Source organism: Mus musculus, chromosome 12 (genome assembly GCF_000001635.26).
Source record: "Mus musculus strain C57BL/6J chromosome 12, GRCm38.p6 C57BL/6J".
NCBI lineage: Eukaryota > Metazoa > Chordata > Mammalia > Rodentia > Muridae > Mus > Mus musculus.
Window position 1 is genome coordinate 52,777,321 of NC_000078.6, and position 19,540 is coordinate 52,796,860.

At 41.9% G+C, this 19,540-nt stretch overlaps 1 protein-coding gene across 10 annotated transcripts in view; it reads left to right on the forward strand.

Annotated features, from left to right (window-relative positions):
* Akap6 (A kinase (PRKA) anchor protein 6) overlaps positions 1-19,540 on the forward strand; it is a 456,981-nt gene that overhangs the window by 78,733 nt on the left and 358,708 nt on the right. For 6 of the 10 annotated variants that reach the window (XM_006515821.4, XM_006515828.4, XM_017315055.2 and 3 more), the window contains one exon: positions 18,517-18,880. In XM_006515821.4, coding sequence (XP_006515884.1) covers positions 18,551-18,880 — 330 coding nt within the window. In that variant the 5' untranslated portion in view covers positions 18,517-18,550. Of the gene's footprint in view, positions 1-5,989; positions 6,070-13,358; positions 13,478-13,647; positions 13,735-18,516; positions 18,881-19,540 lie in introns of those variants that run through there. The other 4 variants (XM_006515822.4, XM_006515825.4, XM_006515827.4 and 1 more) reach the window with 4 other exon arrangements.

A 19,540-nucleotide genomic window follows, 5' to 3' on the forward strand; every position in this document is an offset into this window, starting at 1 on the left:
GTAAACTTGTCCTGATTCTATAGAAATTAGCATTGAGGGTTCTCTAAAGACTGAAAATACAGTACCATGCGATCCAGCTGTGTCATTTATGGGTTTATGCCTCAAAGCAGCAAACACTAGAGATGCCTGCACACCCATAAATATTATGCTATTGTTATGTGCTTGTACATGTGCGTGCCTGTATTATTTAACCACAAAGAAGAAGGAAATCTTATTATTTTAAGAACGTGGATAAAATTAGAGAATATTGTATTAAGTGAAACAAGCCAGAAATACAAATATCACTTCTTTTTTTTAAATGTAAAGACTCAAAACCAAACAAACAACCAAACCAAAACAAACCAAAAAACCAAAAACAAAAAAAAACAAAAAACAAAACCAAGAAGAGGAGCTGAGAGTGGAGGAGGAACGTTGGAAACTGTGTAGGAGTTGGAAGAGGAAAGGGGAGAGTGGAGAGTGAACATTATGATTAATGCATGTTACATGCATGTATGGAAAGCGTAAAGTGAGTCTCACTAGCATGTACCATTATTCTGTTAGTAGTTATAATAAAATAATTTTCTAACAATGAATATAATTTACCTAAATACATAAATAACTAAATTGGCTTCCAGAAGATTTTATTCTTTGACCACGTTCACCTCACACCTAGGTTGAATAGATGCCACTGGTTCTGGGCACTTGGGCGGTCTTCCTATATGTAAATCTGCCTGTTATTTTCTCCATTGCTAGCTAAGGATTTAGCTTACACATCTTCTTAGACGTTATTTCTTTTAACACAACTCCTCATTTCTGACTTTGCCAATTACCCAGAGATCTTTAAGAGTAGACATATTGCTTTTGTTTTGTTTGTTTATTGTGTTTTTTAATTGCCCGTGTGTCAGTTCTGGCTCATCATCAAAAACAACAAAACAACAACAACAAAACAACAACAACAACAAAACAACAAAAAACAAAAGACAAAAAAAAAAAAACCCCAAACTATGTAATACTGACTTTTATAAAATTAGCTCTTATCAGAAGCTAATGTTAGAAGCTGGGCGTGGTGGCGCACGCCTTTAATCCCTGCACTCGGGAGGCAGAGGCAGGTGGATTTCTGAGTTCGAGGCCAGCCTGGTCTACAAAGTGAGTTCCAGGACAGCCAAGGCTGTCCAGAGAAACCCTGTCCCGAAAAAAAGAAACAACAACAACAGCAACAAAAAGAAGCTAATGTTAGTAGCTCAGTTTCAGAAAATGGTGGTTGGAGATAGAGTTCCCAGATATAGCCATTTGTAAGTATTGTGTCCGTGGTACATTGCAGAACTTAGGTCAAACAGTCCCCTCTGAGGGCGTGATGTTCTGCTTACTCTACTCTGAGAACGTCCATCCCTTCAGGAGGAGGTTTTACTCTCCTGGTTGACAGAGCTCCCCTTATGAAATTTTGCAGCAGAATTCATTGACCTGCTTGTTTGCATTTTGATAGAGAAAAAAGACTCACTTGAGCTAACCTTATCCCATAGTAGACATTTATTATCATACATGTATATATTAATATATGTTATTTCTACTGTTAAGAGAATATTTTGAGGTAATGCAAAATATAAAGAAATATTTAAAGCACTTACATTTTATAGCCAAGTTGAGAAAGAGTATGGCCCACTGAAACTTCTGAGTGGTTTCTATGTCTGTCCAGTTTTGTCCTAGGGGAGGGAAATGGTTGGTGACAGTGGATGACTTTGATTCGCTCTTTATTGCTGTGACAAAACACCATGACCAAAACAAACTTGGAGAGGAAAGGGTTAATCCAGGATGAGAGTTTAGATATGTGTCTCCAGTACTTTAGGGACTTAGATATTCTTGGTACTCAGAAAGAATTAGTATCTAAGAAGTGTGTATGGTCAAGTCTTCATGGTTACATATTCTTTGGGAGATCTAATGCCTTACAGACAGTGACTCACAGCAGCTCTGAGATAATGCCATCCTAAAGTATTTCTGTGGCAGCACACATTCTCCAGGGTTTGGGCAGATGTTGAAATGATGCCGATATTCAGGTAGTACTGAGAAATTTTCTTGGTTGTTATCTAAGCTTCTTTTCCCGTTTGTGACAAAATACTCTGACAAAAAACAACTCAAAGGAGAAAGGGTTGATTCCTGCCCACGGTTCTGTGGTACAGTCAGAGAAGTCAAGACAGCAGGAGCTTGAAGCAACTGTTCACAATAAGTCAACAATAAGGTACAGAGGACAGTGAATACTAGTCTCACCATGTTTATCTATGGTCCATTACACAGTTCAGGATCCCAGCCTAGGGAATGGTGCAGCCCACAGTTAAGATGCTGTTTCCTACCTCAATTAACGTAATCAAGAAAATCCCTTACAGGCAGGACCAGACCTGTCTCCCGGGTGATTCTAGATTCTGTCTAGTTGACAATTAACACTAACAATCACAATATTGATTATGTGTTTTTAGGTTGTGTCCTGAATTGTGCTTGAAATCAATTCATGTATCAATATGAGATCCAATATTCATTTAGCTGAAATTTTAGATCTATAGAATTCGAACTTTCATGATTTTTGACACTCCCTTGATTTTATTATTAGACCTCACTTATTAACAATTCTGTTAAGAGACACGTGACATGAATTTATCATAAAGATCACCTTTATTTAGATATATTTATATGTCGGGAATTTCATGCATGTGCAAAAATATATTTTTCTTCTTTATAAGCATTTTTGGTAAGAATAATTTTAAAATTAATCACTCGGTGGAATTAAAAACATTCATATCGTTGTGTAGCCATCCCCACAAACATCTTACTCCCTGTCTGTAAACTTTACCAAGAAGTAACTCCTTATTCACCTTCCCTCACCCCCTGACTACCCACACTTTACTGCCCGTCTTTGTGGTTTTGGCTGTCTAAGTGAAATCATAGAGTATGTGTCCTTTTGTGATAGGCTTGTTTCACTTAGCATACTGTCTCCGAGGTTCATTCATCTTGTGTCAGAATGCCTTTCCCATTTAAGCCTGAATAATACCCTATTGTGTGTATTTACTACATTTTGTTTATCCATTCATCGGCTGATGGATGAGCCCTGGTTGCTTCCATGTTGTGGCTGTTGTGAACACTGCTGCTATTGAACACGAGTACACGATTTTCTCTCTCTGAGGATGTTTTCGTTCCTTTTTGGCTCTGTATCCAAAAAGGGAATTTTTTTTTCTTGGATCTTTTCTGGCTGCTGATTCTATTTTTAATTTCTTCCAGAACTGCCACATTGTTTCCTACAGGGCTGGGTTGCTTCATACTTATGTTAACATAAAGGTTCTGATATTTCTACACCCTCATGCTTTCGCTTGCTTGTTTGTTTGTTGGGGAGGTAGTCTCTTCTAGCTTTGGTGAGCGTTTCCCTAATGGTTGCTGATGTTTGATAATGCTTTGTGGATTTATTAGCCATTTTATACCTTCTTTGGAGAAATATATATTTTAGTTCTTTGCTCATTTTTAAAATTGGGTTGTTTTTGTTTTTGTGTCCTTAAGTTTTCTGTATGTTCTATTTGTTGATCCTTTTTCATATACATTATTTATTGGTATTTCTCTTGCTGTTTTTTGTGTTGATACTGGGTGGGTTTTTTGTTTGTTTGTTTGTTTGTTTGTTTACAAATGTTTTAAGTTTTTGTGAAGCCCAGTTTGTCTATTTTTTTCTTTATAAGTCCTTGAAGAATAAAACCCAGTGCTATTTGACTCAAGTGACTGCTTTATAATCTGAGTTTGGGACAATGTTCTTCCTGCACGCCAGGTTTCTGTTGTAATGGAAACCTTGCTGCATTTAGATATGGATACATCTCGGCACATTTTGACGAAGTTTGTTAAGTGCGAGGCATTTCCTCCTTTAAAGCATCCTTTGGGAAACCTGACTGAGAAGTGCTGAGGCTGCTCTTTTCAGGTGAGAAGACACTGAGCTTAGGAGCTGCAGCTGTTGGGAGTGTGTGTGTGGGCGGGGCGGGGGGGGGGGCATAAAGGGTGAGCTCATGCTGATTCACTTTTTGCCAGAATACTTTGGTCAATGCAAATTTAACGGAGCCAACCATCCCCTTCTCCCCTTAAACTGTCAGCTAGCATATCCCTCTGATTCTTATAGATAGGGCTAATTGTTTTCTTTAGAAATTTCATATCATAAACATGAGCTATGTCAGTTGCTCTTCATTACCTCCCAGAGGATGAAAACAAACTCCTATTTCTGAAGACACTAAACACTTTGGACACAGGATTCTGAGGATCCAAACTTGATCTACCCTGAAAATCTCCTTCCCCTCTGGTCTATCTTTCATGGTACCAGAACCACCACAGAAACCTCTAAGGGAGGGAAGCAACCCTCGAAGGGACCCTGCCCATCAACGACAACTATGAACCACAAGAACCAGAGTGGCACAGTATTCCAAAGGGTATAATAGTGGTGCTCATGTCTTGGTAGTAACCTTCAGCTATTTACCTGAATGTAAGATCTGATCAACAAGAGGAAAACCACGCCTGGTCCTGGAAACCTAGTCAACTACCTCAGGCTAGTAAAATAATGAACCTTGGAGAAGAACCTACAACTGTCACTTGACTCAACCAGCATTATCCACATCTACATTTTAAATATTTATCCTTATACACAGAGATAAGTAATATGTTTCACCTTAAAGAAAGAACAGATGGAGACCATTAGAGGAAACTACAACTGATACAAATGCAGACAATAAGTGATTGTATGGAGCCCATCTCCAACCAATAGATCTACAACACAACTCCGGTATCTAAGTTTCAGGGATCATAGCAGACAAGGAAACAGAAAGACTGTAGGAGCTAGGAAATCAGGAAGGTTGCTGCGAGACTGCATCTCCCAGAAATGTCACAGAGGCTGCACTCTTGAAGTCTCATCAACGCAGCTGTCTAAACAAGACTTAAACAAGTATGATATCAATACACATGTTAAGAAGGAAAGGGGAGGGCTCATGGGGCCCCAGCTCTAGACAAAAACCTACAGGTGACTAAGGAATTCTGAGGTCAGGAGAAATCGTCTTCCCCAGGGAAGACTCTCCAATTGGTTATCTAATTACTAAGTGGTCAGTCCTGAAATCATATATGTACAAGTAATATTCTGTGGACTGTTTAGATCGCATTTATATTTTGAGATACACACACATACACACATCCCACAACTACAATTAAAGAGAAAGAGGTAGTCAATTTGAGAATGAGCAAGGCAGAATACATAGGAAGAATAGGAGAGAAGAAAGGGAAGGGGAAATGATGTAATTGTATTCTAATTTTAAAAAATCACATCAATTTTCACATTGAAGGAGGGAAACTGTAGCCTTCCAGCTACTGGTGTTCTATTATATGTTAAAAGAATGAAATAGAACCCTTACCACATAGAATCAGGTTATTATAGATCACCCCCAAATTATTTTTTAAAAAATTGAAGCAGCTGACTGTTACAAATATTCCATATCACTCATTTAACTGGCAGGCAAAATAGCATTTCTTGCTGAAGAAACTCAAAGGACCTCCAGGAGGCATGTCAGCTCCTGAATCATTCAGAACTGTTAGCAACGTCAGGATCACGGCAAAGTGTGCGATAAACAGAAGCCACAGCGAGCAGACTGTATCTGAGATTCTTTTGTAGCTGCTGTAAATGACTAAGTGGGAACAAAAGTAGCTGTGTCATGTGATGGATCTGACTGCGATGTGGTGCATGAGTCAAAAGGAGACAGACATAGGTTACTGAGAAGGCCCCGCTGTTTCTGATTGCCACATCAATTATGAGAAACTACTGCCTACAGGGGAAAGACATGAAAAATGGAAACGTTGGGTGCACAGTCATCTTCCATGCCACCAAACTGCTGGTGAATGCCGCGAGTTGCTCCCCTGTGTGGGGCGTGGCTACAGGCTTAGCTGAGTCGCAGAGTAAGAGAGCAGCTCAGATTGTGACCTCCTGGAAACTGCAGCTTCCTCTTTCTCTCCGCAGCCCAGCTCAGGTGGTGGCAAGTGGAGAGAGCAGCCAGCTGGCGGACTTTGCTTTCAGGCCCTAGCATGCCGATGGCATAGGTGAGAGACTGTGAGTCGGTCTTTGAGTGGTATCCAGGCTGTGGTCCTTGATGTTCCTGACATTAAGACAAGCCCTAAATTCAAAATATAAATCTTTTTGTTGCCTTTGATGAATGGAAGAGCTGCCAAAGTGTCTGGTGGAATTCAAACCATAGTCTTCTAAGGTTGATAGAAGAGCTATTGTACTCTTTGTAGAGATTTGAAGTCATTAGCTCCTAATCAGAAGACCTATTGTAGCTATGTGTTTTTATTAAACAATGAATGAATTAATTTATTAAAAAACAAGAATCCAGTGGAAGAGAGCTTATGCCTCGTGCTTTTATATCTTCCAATATAAACACAACATCCTTGAGCTTGTACTATCTATCTAGTACTTAAAATATGTGTGGTATTTTTCTTTGAAGGTCTAGGTATATATGATCCTCAGTGCTCTATGGATATTTTTCAAAATACCAGTTCATCTTGGAGCAAAGTCTGATTCAATCGGACATTAACTTTTGATTTAGATGTCTGATTGGGTTGAAATGCTTTACTGTTTCATGAACTTGATAGATTTAGAGCAAAACCACAGTAAGATGTTTGAAACAAACAGGCTCTGTCTTACTGAAACCGTTCTGGGAAAGCAGGCACAGTCGCAGGCTGTGGGAACGGCTTCTGCGATAAGGAACACAGGAGGACTCCTGCTCATGGGAGACCGTTGGAGCCAGGGCACCTTTCATTGTTATAATTTCAGGCTGACATTAGAGGCATCTAATATCTGAGGAGCTACAGTGAAGGAATATTGTGAATAGGAAAATGGGTTTGGGAATCCCAGTCCTTTTGAGAATTCTTCATCCACACAGTCCTCTGTTTCTGAGAGAAAGCATAGTAGTTATTTGAGGTGTTCTCACATTGCAGAATGAGCAGCAGAAGGCAAATTAACATCAGTGGAAAGATTTGGCTCAATTCATTTGATCTTTTGGCCTGATTCACTTGTCTTCGAAAATAAAAGTTATCCTCCCTACAATATATTTACTTGTTAGGACCAACACCGAAACAGCTTAAATTCACCCTGATCTCTCCATTGCCTGTCCCTCATCATTGCAACGGGCTTAACCAGGGGAGGCAGTGCTCTCTCTCTCTCTCTCTCTCTCTCTCTCTCCTTTCTCCCTCCCTCCTCCTCCTCTCTCTTTCTTTCTTCCTTACATGTTGAAAACACTCTTTCATATACTAGAGTCCAATGGTGGCTTCCTCTTCCTCATTCCTTCCCAGATCCTCCCCACCCAAGCCCCACCCCCACCCCAATCCAAACTCCACACCTTCTTTCACCCTCTCTTTGGAAAACAAACAAGCAAATAAAACAAACCACAACGAAAAGTAAAAAGAAAAAACAAAAAGCAGAAGAAACACACACACACACACACAAACCCATAAAAACGCAAAATCAGAAATCATGACATTTAAACAAAAGACCAGTCAGTTAAAAAACAAACAAACAAACAAACAAACAAACAAACCCAAAACCCAAAAAGCACAAACAGAGCAATTTGAAACAAAAAGAAAATCTCCAAAAATACCCTTGAGTTTGTTTTGTGTTGGCATTTACTGATGGCTATGGGGTCGCCCTTAAGGGTGGTTTGTATACCCAGTGAGACTCCAGTGGGCTAACGGTTGTCAATTAGAAATGTCTTCTTGATTATAGAGTTCTTAAAGTTATTTCTAAATGATTATTTTAGTGAAATGTGTGCAGCAGTTTTACTGAATTGAGTCAAAGGAATTTTGTATTTGAAAGTATGGTGCTGCCTCGCCTGGGCAGCACAGTAGAGCTGACCCTGGTGGAAGGGGTGAGGGTGAGCCACCCTGAGGGTGTGAGCATGGGAAAACCACTCTGGCTACTCATCTGTCCTGAGGTGGCTTGGGCTCAGGAGTGTTGTGCTCCACCCCTCACCCCCTGTCCCTGGGGTCATGAGTGCTGGTGAGGTGGCCCTGGCCCTGGCCAGCTGCAGGCCCTGCCTTGGGAAGCACAGTAGAGCCAGGCTTTGGGGCACAGGTGAGCTGGCCCCCAGGGTGTGAGGGCAGGAGAGTTGACTGTGTCTCCTGCCACTGGCAGAATTGGGTGGGCTAGCCTGAACAGTGTGGTAGAGCTCACCCCAGGGTTGCAATAAGGTGGTCAGCTGATAACACCCAAGCTTGATCCAGAGCTATGAATTAGCCCACCCCAAAACCTACACCATCTGTGAACCACTGGAGCTCATCAAAGGGCTGGTCCTGCTGTTCCAAAGCTGCCGGATCTCCATGACACAGGGCAACAACAGGATAACTGGGAGGAGTCAAGATGAAGATCCAATATTGATGGTGTCACAGAAGCCAGGCATGTTCAACCAGACCAATGACACATTGCAATAAATATATTTTTAGTTATTTTTGTTTTTGGTTATTTTATTTATTTACATTTCAAATATTATCCCCTTCCCAGTTTTCCCTCTGTAAGACCCCTATCCCATCCCCTCCCCCTGCTTCTTGACTGATTTGCTTACTTCTCCAGAGCCATTCCACTTCCCTCCCTCTACCTTCTCTGTTTCTTTCTTTCTTTGTTGCTTTCTCTCTTTGTTTCATTGTTTCTTTGTTTGTTTCTTTCTTTCTCTCTTTTTTCTCTTTCTTTTATTTTGTTAAAGATATAATGTTTATACAATTTTATGAGATACATTATAGTACATAATTGAGATTATTATGAGATAATTTAGTACATGTATAGAATGTGTAATAAGTATGACAAGTATTCTCATCTCCTGCTTAATTATTTTTATTTATTGGGAACTTCATATTCTACTCCTGATTTTAAAATCGATCATAGATTATTGTAACTGATAGGTACTCTACTATGCTGAGGACCCAGAAGGAATTTCTCTATTCTGTGTTTCAGAGTATGTTATGAGATTTCATTCTGTCTCCATTCCCCTCTGAACTGCATAGTGTCTAGTGACCACTATCTCGCCTGCTCTTTGAGACTAGTATATTTGTCTCTGCACATGAGTGAGAACACATAGGATTTTGTTTTTCTTTGTCTGGCTTATTTCAATGAACACCGTGACCTCCAGTTCCACCCATGTGTGTGCAAGTGACAGAATGCCATTCTTTTAAATGGCTGAATAACATCTCACTGTTTACATATGCCACTCGAACTTTCTCTACTTGTTTAATGAACGTCATCTGCGTTGTTTCCATATTTCAGTGATTGTGAGTTGGGTTTAAATAAACAGGGACATAGGTCTGTGTTTGATGTGTTTCATCTCTTTTTTGATGTTATACTCAGTAGTGCATCTCCTAGATTCCACAACAGTTTTAATTTCAATCTTAGAGGAGTTGCTACTGCTTTCCATGTGGCTATATTGATGACATCATCCCAGTAGTCTATAGGAGTTCTTCGTTCTCTATATTCCTGCCAAATTGTGTTAGCTTTTGCCATTCTCTTGGAGTAAGGTAGTATCCCAGGGTCTTGACTTACATTTCCCTGATGCTTGGTTAGATCAATCATTTATTGGCCATTTATATGCCTCTTTTTGAGAAGTGTTTACTTTGTCCTTAGTAGACTGGCCTTATTTTTCCTTCTTAAGAAAAATAGTTGGGTTTCTCTTTTTTAAAATTTCCATGTTAAGAAATCCAAAGATTGGGAGAAAGCTCATTCAGTAAACTTGCCACAGAAGCATGAACGCCTGTGTCCAGACCCCTCACACACACACACACACAATTCATCAAGTGCTGCCAACTTTGGACGCACTCCTGAGCTTCAAAGTCGATTGTCTTTCCTTGGGGCTTCAGAGTAGAGGCAGCCAGGTAAAAGTACTAATGCTGTGTTCACAGGGCTGGTTGATCCGTCAGCCACCAGGCTCCATTCCCAGTCCTTCTGATTACTTAGGAAACCCCATGGAGTTAGGGGGTTCCTCTTAGGAGCTGGGACAAAGACCAGACCTCATTTGGGTACTATTAACTCCTCCAGGCACCGCCCCTTGTCTATCTGCAGAGATGCCTCGGTTCACCAGTTCCAAAATACTTGAAAGAAAAGGCATGTTTCTTCTGTGCTCCCTGAATTACTGGCTTAGTATTTAGCTTTTGTAAGTTATAAAAGCCATGTATTGCTTCTTTATGTAATTTGTAGCTTTCAAAACATTGTTTTTCCCTCTGATTTTTGATGTTTCCTTACCAGAAATGCCTTTTGGGGGGGGGGGTAGTGATTGTAGGCATTTAGGAGAGAGCAAAATTAGGTAGCTGTATTCAGTGGGCTGTCTACCTAGATAATTCCTTAGCAACCTCTATAGAAACTTGTTAGTATCTGAGGATGTACACAGAGTCACCAAACACTGCATTAATACAGGTGACTAAGGAATTTTGGAATTCAGGATGTTCAAAGATTACTCTGCTGTCGTGGTTCATCTTCCTTCTCACTTTGCATAATGATGAAGGATATGAATAGAGAGACTCATCACTTGTCAGGAGGTAAGAACATGGAGACAGAGAGAATCTTTTAACCTCGGTGCTTCCATCTTGACAATGTTTGATTTAATATGTATTACTGTGAAATGAATTTGAAAGAAATTTTAGAACAAGAAAAAAGTCAAATGATTATATGAAATGGTATTTAAAAGTTTTCCACTTCAAATCTGTGATATGATTGTGAGCCAGCGCTAATGGAGAACTAAAAATGGAGACCTCTTTTTATATTTAATGGAGCAGGTAGGACAGAACGCAAAGTCCCCTTAATCACTCTGATATAAAGTCGGTCTCCTCCCTCTCTCCGTCCCTCTCTGCCTCCCTCCTTCCTCCACTCTTTCTTGCTGTACTACAGGCAGTTTTAAGGTTATATTCTGCATTGATTAAGATTTGCCTAGAAAAAGGAGTCTTAATTCTCTGAATTTTTATTTTTCATTTCCCTTTCTTGATATATAAGCTTCCACGTGTCGCTTATTGTCTCATTTTCTCCACTTTCTCTTTTTAAGCCATCTTTTCAGATTCTGCAGCCCCGTGAGATTCATTCCAAGCCTCATGTATAGAGTGTTCAAAGCTATCGGAATGTGGCTGTGGTTTCTCCTGTGCCCCTACTCCTGGGCCACACTGAATTCTCAGTTCTCTCAACAGTTACCTGCTGACTTTTCCTACTTCATGGTGTAGGAGTGTTTTTGTTAACCCACTTCCCCTGCCTAGAATCCCATCAACGTCCTCTCAAATATCACCTTTCCCAGCAAATGGTGCTTTTTATGTTTCTGTCAAAGGATGAATGCCATTCTTTTAGTTTGCATGTGTGTATTTGCCTACTTCTTGCCTATGTAGTATGTAGAAGTGCTGGGGTAGGAGAGACAGAGATTGTCCCTATACAATTGTAATTCCTGAGGCTAAACGCAGTGCATCATATAAACATAAGATGTTTTACACATAGTTGCTTCTCAGAAGCGTCAGCTGATTTGCAATGAATCTTAATTCACTTTATTCACATTAATAGCTGTGGCTAAGTAACAATACTGGTACTTTACTTTGTATATTTCAGACAAGGTTTGTATGTAGTCCTGTTGGCAGCCCTGGCTGGACCAGAGCTCTGCCTGTCACTATGTCTATCTTAAGATGAGTGTTTTACAAATCCAGTCTTTCTCAAGACATTTTTCTCAAATAAGAGAAAAGTGGCTGCCTACTACTTAAAGGTGACTTTGTCAGCTTGGGGTGGGAGCAAAAGTGATGAGCATCCATCTCGTCGTGACCCACATACACACTGATGATGGGGCGGGCTTTGTGGCCGACTGCCTCACATAGCCAAGTGAATCTCGGTGACAAGGACTTATTTCTGTCCTGGAAGAAAGAAAACACGAGACTAGCCTAGCCAGGTTGGCTATCTGTTCTTCAGAAAATCTGGGAGAAGGGGCCGAGGGAGAATCGTGATTTATGAAGCACAGTATTGCGATGGAAGATGCCATCGCAACACTGATGCGTGGCTGAGGGGAAAAGCATAATTTCCACACAGGCTATCTGAGTGAGGGGCGGGTGTAATCAGCCATGTGTCTGTGGGAGGACATTAAAACATAGAAAGGGGCCGTTAGCTCCAGGGCGAGCCTTTAAACTGTGTCGGTCTGTCCCAGCCTGCTTGTCAACATGTCCCCTTCCCAGGTGCGCTTGATGTTCTCTTTACCTAAGATGACCCATGACAGAACAGTGTCACTCCCAGGAGTCCCAGAAAACATAGGGTCGGTGGGTGAGAAGGCACAGGAAGAGGCGCAGGTCGTGGCTCTGGAGATTTCGCTTGGAGCCTCAGCCACTGTCTCTTCCATCCCTCAGTTCAATGTATACTACCAAGTCGCCAGCAGCAATTAGACTTAAAATTGTTCATTTCCTATCTGTGGACCCTGTAAGATCCAGGGAGGCAGGAAGGCATCCTGATGCAAAGCCAGATGAGTTAGAACCTCATCCCTCTAGGTAGGTGGGGCGTTTAATTAAGCAGATTACTAACATTCGTCTTGTGCTTTCTTTGCAGAGACCATTCTACTATCCTAGACTCAGGTATAAGGTGTACTTCTTGAGTTTGTTTGTTTTCCTTAATGCAATCAAATTATGAGACAAAAATTGAAATAGTCTAGAAGATGCGTTTTTCCTTTCTAAATGTCGATATGAATGGGCTCTGTGACAAGTGGTTATCAGAATAGAAGAGAAGGAAATGAAAGGGAAGGAGAAAAAAAGGACCGTTTGTTAGGTCAGAATTGATGGGATCACGCCTAACACAATCGCCTCTACCTCTGTTTTGTAAGATGCGACATGTAGCACGCAGACGTGTTAATGTGACTAAATTAGCCCCGTGGAGCAAGCAGGGAGTGGAAGGCTGCGTTCAAGCTTACGGTGGGTTCATGCAATCACGAGACTGATTCTCACATCATGGAATACAGACATGAGAGGAACAGTTTCTTGAGGAAAGAGGGAACACACAAGCCCATTTAGTCAGACAGCTTTGACAGCTAGCACACCGTGACCCTTACTCTATCTGGCCTCAGACATGCTTGGTTTGTGGGGAGTACCGTCCTGGTTCTGAGCGGTGGCTGACTGTCTTCTGTCCACAGAGCACTTGTTTCCTTAGGCGTCCGTGTTTTGGCAACTATCTCCTTTGCCCAGTTCACACTCGGCACTGCCTGTTTACAAAAGCCCTGCCTGTGACTGCAGCCTGTGACATATACAATGGCTTCCAAATAGGGACTGGGTAGCAGCCCTCACTTGGGAGTTAGGTCACCGAGCACCTAAGCTGCTGCACAGCCCTGCCAGCTTGGAGCAGCTGACACTGGCCTTTATCTTGTTTGGCTACAAGCGGAAAGCCAGGGTGGGGAGCAGAGGAGGAGGAGCCAGAGGCTTAATCCTGAAGGGACCTTAGGAACCAAGCAAGCATTTATAGTGAGTACAGTTGGTAGGTTCCCACTTTTCTGCTTCTTATTTAAGAGAGGGAAATTACAGGAGAAAGGAGATGGGCAATCTGAGGGCTGGACAGCTCGGGTCTTTGCGTTTTGATTTTCCCTAAGAAGGCCGCCCTCATCTAAACATATGCAAATGCATCCTGGGAACCTCAAAAGTGTTTGGACTGCTAGAGAGATACCAGAACCAGTCCTTATTAAGCAATCCGTGGTGCATTGTCTTCTGTCTTCACGGGATAGTAAGTAGAGTAAGGTAGGGAAAACTCTCACACAAATTAATAAGGAAAGACTTAAGGTTGCCACTTCTTTCTGCCTTTGTGCTTCATATACTGCCTCTCCTTTAGTTGCACGGAAAAGGGAGGATTTGATGGATGCTATTTTTAACAGGAGCCGGGATAAAAGGAGGTATTATCTCTAATGCTGGGAAGGAAGGTGACCACAGACAAACATTTGGTGATGGGAGGGAGGGAGAGGCCCTTGGGTTTCAAATGCTGATTGATCAGTCTTCTGTCTTCTTGGAGTCAGTTGCAGCTCGGTGGATACCTGTATGCTCTTGGGCTGATGCTCTCACTTGTACTGTTGTGACCTGTTGTCTAGTGGCGTTTTCTTTTCTAACATCTCTGTGACTAGAAGGCCTCTTTTCCTTTATGAAGTGACTCATGAAGGAAAAGCATAGAACTTGCAGCACCTAGAAGTAGAAAATCGTGCCCCACTGTTTGTGTTGAAGTGGAATATGTTTCAAAAGTAACCAGGATAAGGGCAGGAAGCTCCACCCGAGGATCACTACCGTGGTCTCTGCGTGTCGAAGCTGTTGCCTTGGATTACATACGTTTATCTTTTCCATCGGATGTGATTTTTACGAAAACCAGGGAGCGTAGCCATGGCTGCTGCTCTGCTGCAATGTGAACTGTCAGAATTGAAAATCAAACGTTCATATTAATTGCTTCCCACGAGCCATGTGATTGATTCACTTATAGCACGTCCCTCGCTTGCTAAGCGTTTGACACATGCACTCATTTCTCAGTGGCAAAAGTATTCGTAAGGAAAAGTACACAACAGAAACTCAAGTGTGAGCTCAGCAAAGCTCGCTTCATCTACATGCCCGGGCTACACGGGAAAGTTCCTTCCTTTCAGTTGGATTAGTTGAACATTTGTCACGGGAGAATCTTGCTTTGAAGTTTGCCTTTCAGGGCTTCCTAGCCCTCTCCGGAGTAATGCACATTTGGTCCTCCCCAGACACCTTTCTGTCTAGTGTTCCTATTGTTTTGGGCCCCACACAAGAACCATGTCTATGTCACTAGTCTCGAGGGGACGGTTCCTAGAGGGGAGCCCTTGTCATGTTCATTCTCCTGAGAAAAATTATCAACGCCAACTATGCTTTAGAAATTATCTTTCTTAGTAATAATTTTTTTCCTATGAACTATGAGAAGCCAGTTGATTCTATTTGTGTGCTTTAGTGTAACGGAGAGCCACTATGTCGTAGTTACACATGATAAGAATAGAAAAGAAAGAGTAATGGCTGTGAAATCCCTGGATCTCTCACTATGAGCAGTCTCACATTCTTCTCTAGTTCGGTCCCTTCATTCTGCAGCTGAGGAAACTAAGTCTGAGAGGCACTGAGTGCTTGCCCTGTACTTACTTGTGTGTAGCCTGACAGCACATATGGAAATGTGGGATAAGACAGTTCTGTGATCGGGTGAGCTGAGTCATTGATAAATCTGTAGTTTAAGGTAGGATATGAATCACTTGCTTTAGGAATCTGACGAAACTGCCCGTCAGTAAGTGCCATACAGGGTCTTGGGCATGTAGGTGACTCTATGCATCTGAGGCAGCTCAGGGCACAGCAGCCCGACTCCTAGTTGACCTTTGGCACAGTCAAGTTTTTGAGACAATCATTGTTACATCAGTGCATTCTCCATTTGTAACCAGTTTTACCACCTTGAACAAGAAGGCTTCGTTAACCTTTGTTATCGGATTTCTTTTTCTGAGACTTGATATTTGTCCCTTAGAAAGCAGTGAACTGATTAATAATTCAGATGTGTTCGGGGAAGTCAGAGTCAGCACCTGTGTGATACTGGGGTATGGCTTGGGAAGCACCGAGGTAGCTCAGAAGGGATTGGATGCCTTCTGTTAAAGTTTGTTATACTTGAGATTTTTATTAGTTAAGGCTAGTATTGTTATCATTTAATAAAATTTAAACACAAGATGGTTGAAAATCTGAGGGATGTATTTCTCCCTCCTGCCTGTCACCAGGGGACTTCCTAAGGCAGGCAGCAAAGGGGGCCAGCCAACTTAATGAGATGCGCTTTGCCTTTTGCAAACCACCTTGCTTCTGAAGGGTCACTGATAAACTTTACTTAGCTCAATACACTCCAGGTGTCCCAGCACTTGGACGCTAGAAGCAAGATGATCAGAACTTTAAAGTCAGTTTTGAATACATAAGCCTGACATGAGTGTGTGCTACATGGGTCCTTGTGAGGGTGGGGGAGGAGAGTGCGGGAGAGGGAGTGGGGAGGGGATCAGAGAGCAGAGAGCAGAGAGCAGAGGGAGAAACAAGGAAGTCAGGAGAGGGGTTGTAGAGCAGTACCTGAAGAGTACTTAAGAAATGCCGAGGACCCACCCCACTCTTAAGCATTTTGTCAGTTCCGTAGATCTAGTTGTTTCCCATGCTCATTAGGTGTGGATGGTTACAGGTTGGTCATGCTGGGAGCTGTCTTGATTTTTTCCCCCTTCTATATTGATAGATAAGAATAACTTTATTTTTGTTACAGTGTTGGCTGATTTTATTTATTTATTTATTTATTTATTTATTTATTTATTTATTTAACTTGAAACAAGTTAGAGTCATCTGGGAAGACAGAACCTCAATTGAGAAAATGCTTTGATCAGATTGTTCTGTGGGCAAGTCTCTCTCTCTTCTTCCTTCCTTTCTTTCTTTCTTTCTTTCTTTCTTTCTTTCTTTCTTTCTTTCTTTCTTTCTTTCTTTCTCTCTCTCTCTCTCTCTCTCTCTCTTTCTGCCATGTGTTATTGTACAGTTTCTATTTTTAAAAAATGATTATTTTATTTATTTACATGTCAAATGTTGTCCCCCAGTCTCCCCTCTGCAGACCTCCGTCTCTCTGTCTCCCTTTTGCCTCTAAGATGGTGTTCCCCCACCCACCCACTCACCCACTCCTGCCTCACCCCTCTAGATTCTCCCTTCTCTGGGGCGTTAAGCCTCCAGAGGACCCAGTGCCTCCCCTCCCACTCATGCCAGAGAAGGCAGTCCTCTGCTACATAAATATTGGAGCCATGGACCCACCCGTGTATACCCTTTGGTTGGTTGTAGTCTTTTTCTTGAATAATGATTAATGTTGGGAGGGCTCAGTGCCCTATGGGTGGTGCCACCCTTAGGCTGGCGATCCTGGGCTGCGTAAGAGAGCAGGGGGATATGAAGCAAGCCTGTAAGCGGTACTCTTCCATGGCCTCTGCTTCAGTTCAGATCCTGCCTCCAGGTGCCTGGACTGAGTTTCTGCCCTGACTTCCTGTCATGGTAGACTATGACCTCTGAGGTGAAATAGGTCTTTCCTGCAGTTTCTGCCCCAGACTGCTTTGGTAATGGCCTTTGTTATAGCAAAACGGAAGCAAAGGCAGCTGCTAAGTGAATATTAAGAATCTGACAAAATGTGTGAGCTGCTTTCTGATAATCACATTAACTTTCTGAACTTTTGATCAGTTACTTGTCAGTAATGGAAGTATAACTTGAATGTACTAAACAAACAGACAAACAAAAACACCACCACAACCTTGTAAAATACAGAGAAATCCATTAGCCTTGAATACAAGCTGTTCCCAGGGCTGAAATAGCACCCATTTATTATAAAACATAAGAGCCAAAGGGTATTTTATGCTAGACCACTTTCAGAAGAGCATGATCGTTGTTAGTAACTAACCTTTATCCTCAAAAGTAAACTTAGTTCACCATGATATGCAGCTGTTAATCTCACCTTTTTACTGGTAACTATGTATCAGAACAGCTTATTACTCTTAAAATTCCAAATTCCTCAGAAAATTTCAACATAACTGGGTATTATATTAATGTAACCTGGGCGTGATGTTAATTAATCAGTATTAATTAGAGCTTTATGGTAGAATCTCTTTTTCAAGAAACTAACATTTTGGAATTGCTACATGTTATTTATATCTATCATCTCTGTCGTCTGTCTGTCTGCTTGTGTATCTATCATCTATGTAGCTCTGTCATCTATTCAAATCTTCAAAATAGACAATATCTGATACTAACACAGTGTGTTTGGTAATTAGAACACCCTCACTTTTTACTTCATGTATTGAATATGTTGGTTTTAGTCAAAATGACGTTTGGATGCATACATTAGGAAATCACCTTTAATCATTGTTTCGACACAGTAGAAATTCGTTCTTTCCTTTCACATGTCAGCAGTACTGGCAGAGAGGCTCCTTGGTACCTTATGACCTACACTCATAGCTCTGTGCTTCACCATCCTCACCTAAGAGCATCCCAGAGCATCTCCTGGCCTGATGTGGAGCTAGAGCCCCAGCCATGAAGTCCACCATAGAGACTGGAGTAACGGTGGAGAGCAGATGGGCCGGCAGGCAGGTGGCTTATTCTAGTTCAGCGGTCCCTTGAAACAGCTATCAGAATTTCTGCATAGCTATTCCACTTCTCATTGGCTGAAACTTGTCTACCGGGCTACAGCTAGCTGTAAAGGAAATGGGGGACTCTAGTTCTAAATTCAGGACAGGAACATTCACAGTTAAATATCAGTTTTTGTTACTAAGGAAGTGGGAAAATGGATATTTGGAGAGACAGTATCACCATGCTCTTGTGTTACTTACTGGGTCTTTTGACTACAATGTATAAAATCAAAACCCCTCTTTCTGTTTTTGTTATGAGCAATGGTTTCTTAATTTAGAACCTGGCTTTATTTAGAAACCCCGTTTCTTCTGCGAAGTATCGTTGCTTTATTTGGCAAACTAGTCTGACTTTGCTTTCCTATTTCCTTTTGCCTTTCAGCTGTTTTGGAAAGAAGTAAGGCTTAGATTTCTCCATGTTAACCATGAGTGTGACCCTTTCCCCACTGCGGTCCCAGGACCCAGACCCCATGGCGACTGATGCCTCGCCCATGGCCATCAACATGACACCTACCGTGGAGCAGGAGGAAGGAGAGGGAGAAGAGGCCGTGAAGGACGTGGGTGCTGAGCAGCAGTATGGAAAGCCACCTCCACTCCACACAGCAGCCGACTGGAAGATTGTCCTGCACTTACCTGAGATTGAGACCTGGCTCCGGATGACCTCAGAGAGGGTCCGTGACCTAACCTACTCGGTCCAGCAGGATGCAGACAGCAAGCATGTGGATGTGCATCTAGTTCAGCTAAAGGTAAGGCCGGCTTTCTGGAAAGACGTCTAAAATTGCCTCTGGTATCTTGAGCCAGTCTCAGTTTTATGACTGTCAATGAGGAAGAGTCTGAGGTGGAACTATAGTAACATTTGGAAACATTACTCATAACGGTAGCCAGATCGTTGTTCTTCTAATTTTACTACATTGCCAATTACCTAGCGTAAAACTGGCCTTTGAGAATAGAATGGAAATACAAGAAACAGGGTGGGTATTTTTGTCCCATGCCATAGAAATCAGTTGCAGAGAATGAAAGGATCTACAAACGATTCCGAAAGGCTTAACAAAAGACATCAAGCCAGGATGGAGAGCAGGTCATGTGATTAGTACCTTCTGCAGAAGCTGAGGCTGCCTGCCTTTGAAGCAATTGGTGGTTTCTACCCTGGTGGGAAGGGCAATGTTCTCCTTGTAGAGAGTCTTTCATCCGAAGACAATGCATTATGCAGAAGAAAGGAGCTTTTTATAACCACTGATCGAATGTCAGACTTTTTCAAACATCTGTGGCTTCTGGAGACCTTTTGAAGGTGTCACAGCACAGAGAAATGGGGGTGCTGGTGAGCATACAGTTAAATGAGGGCTCCAGAAATATACACTGTGACTTCGACCCTGCCATAGTCTCTTCTCTCTCCCAGGTCCTTAAGG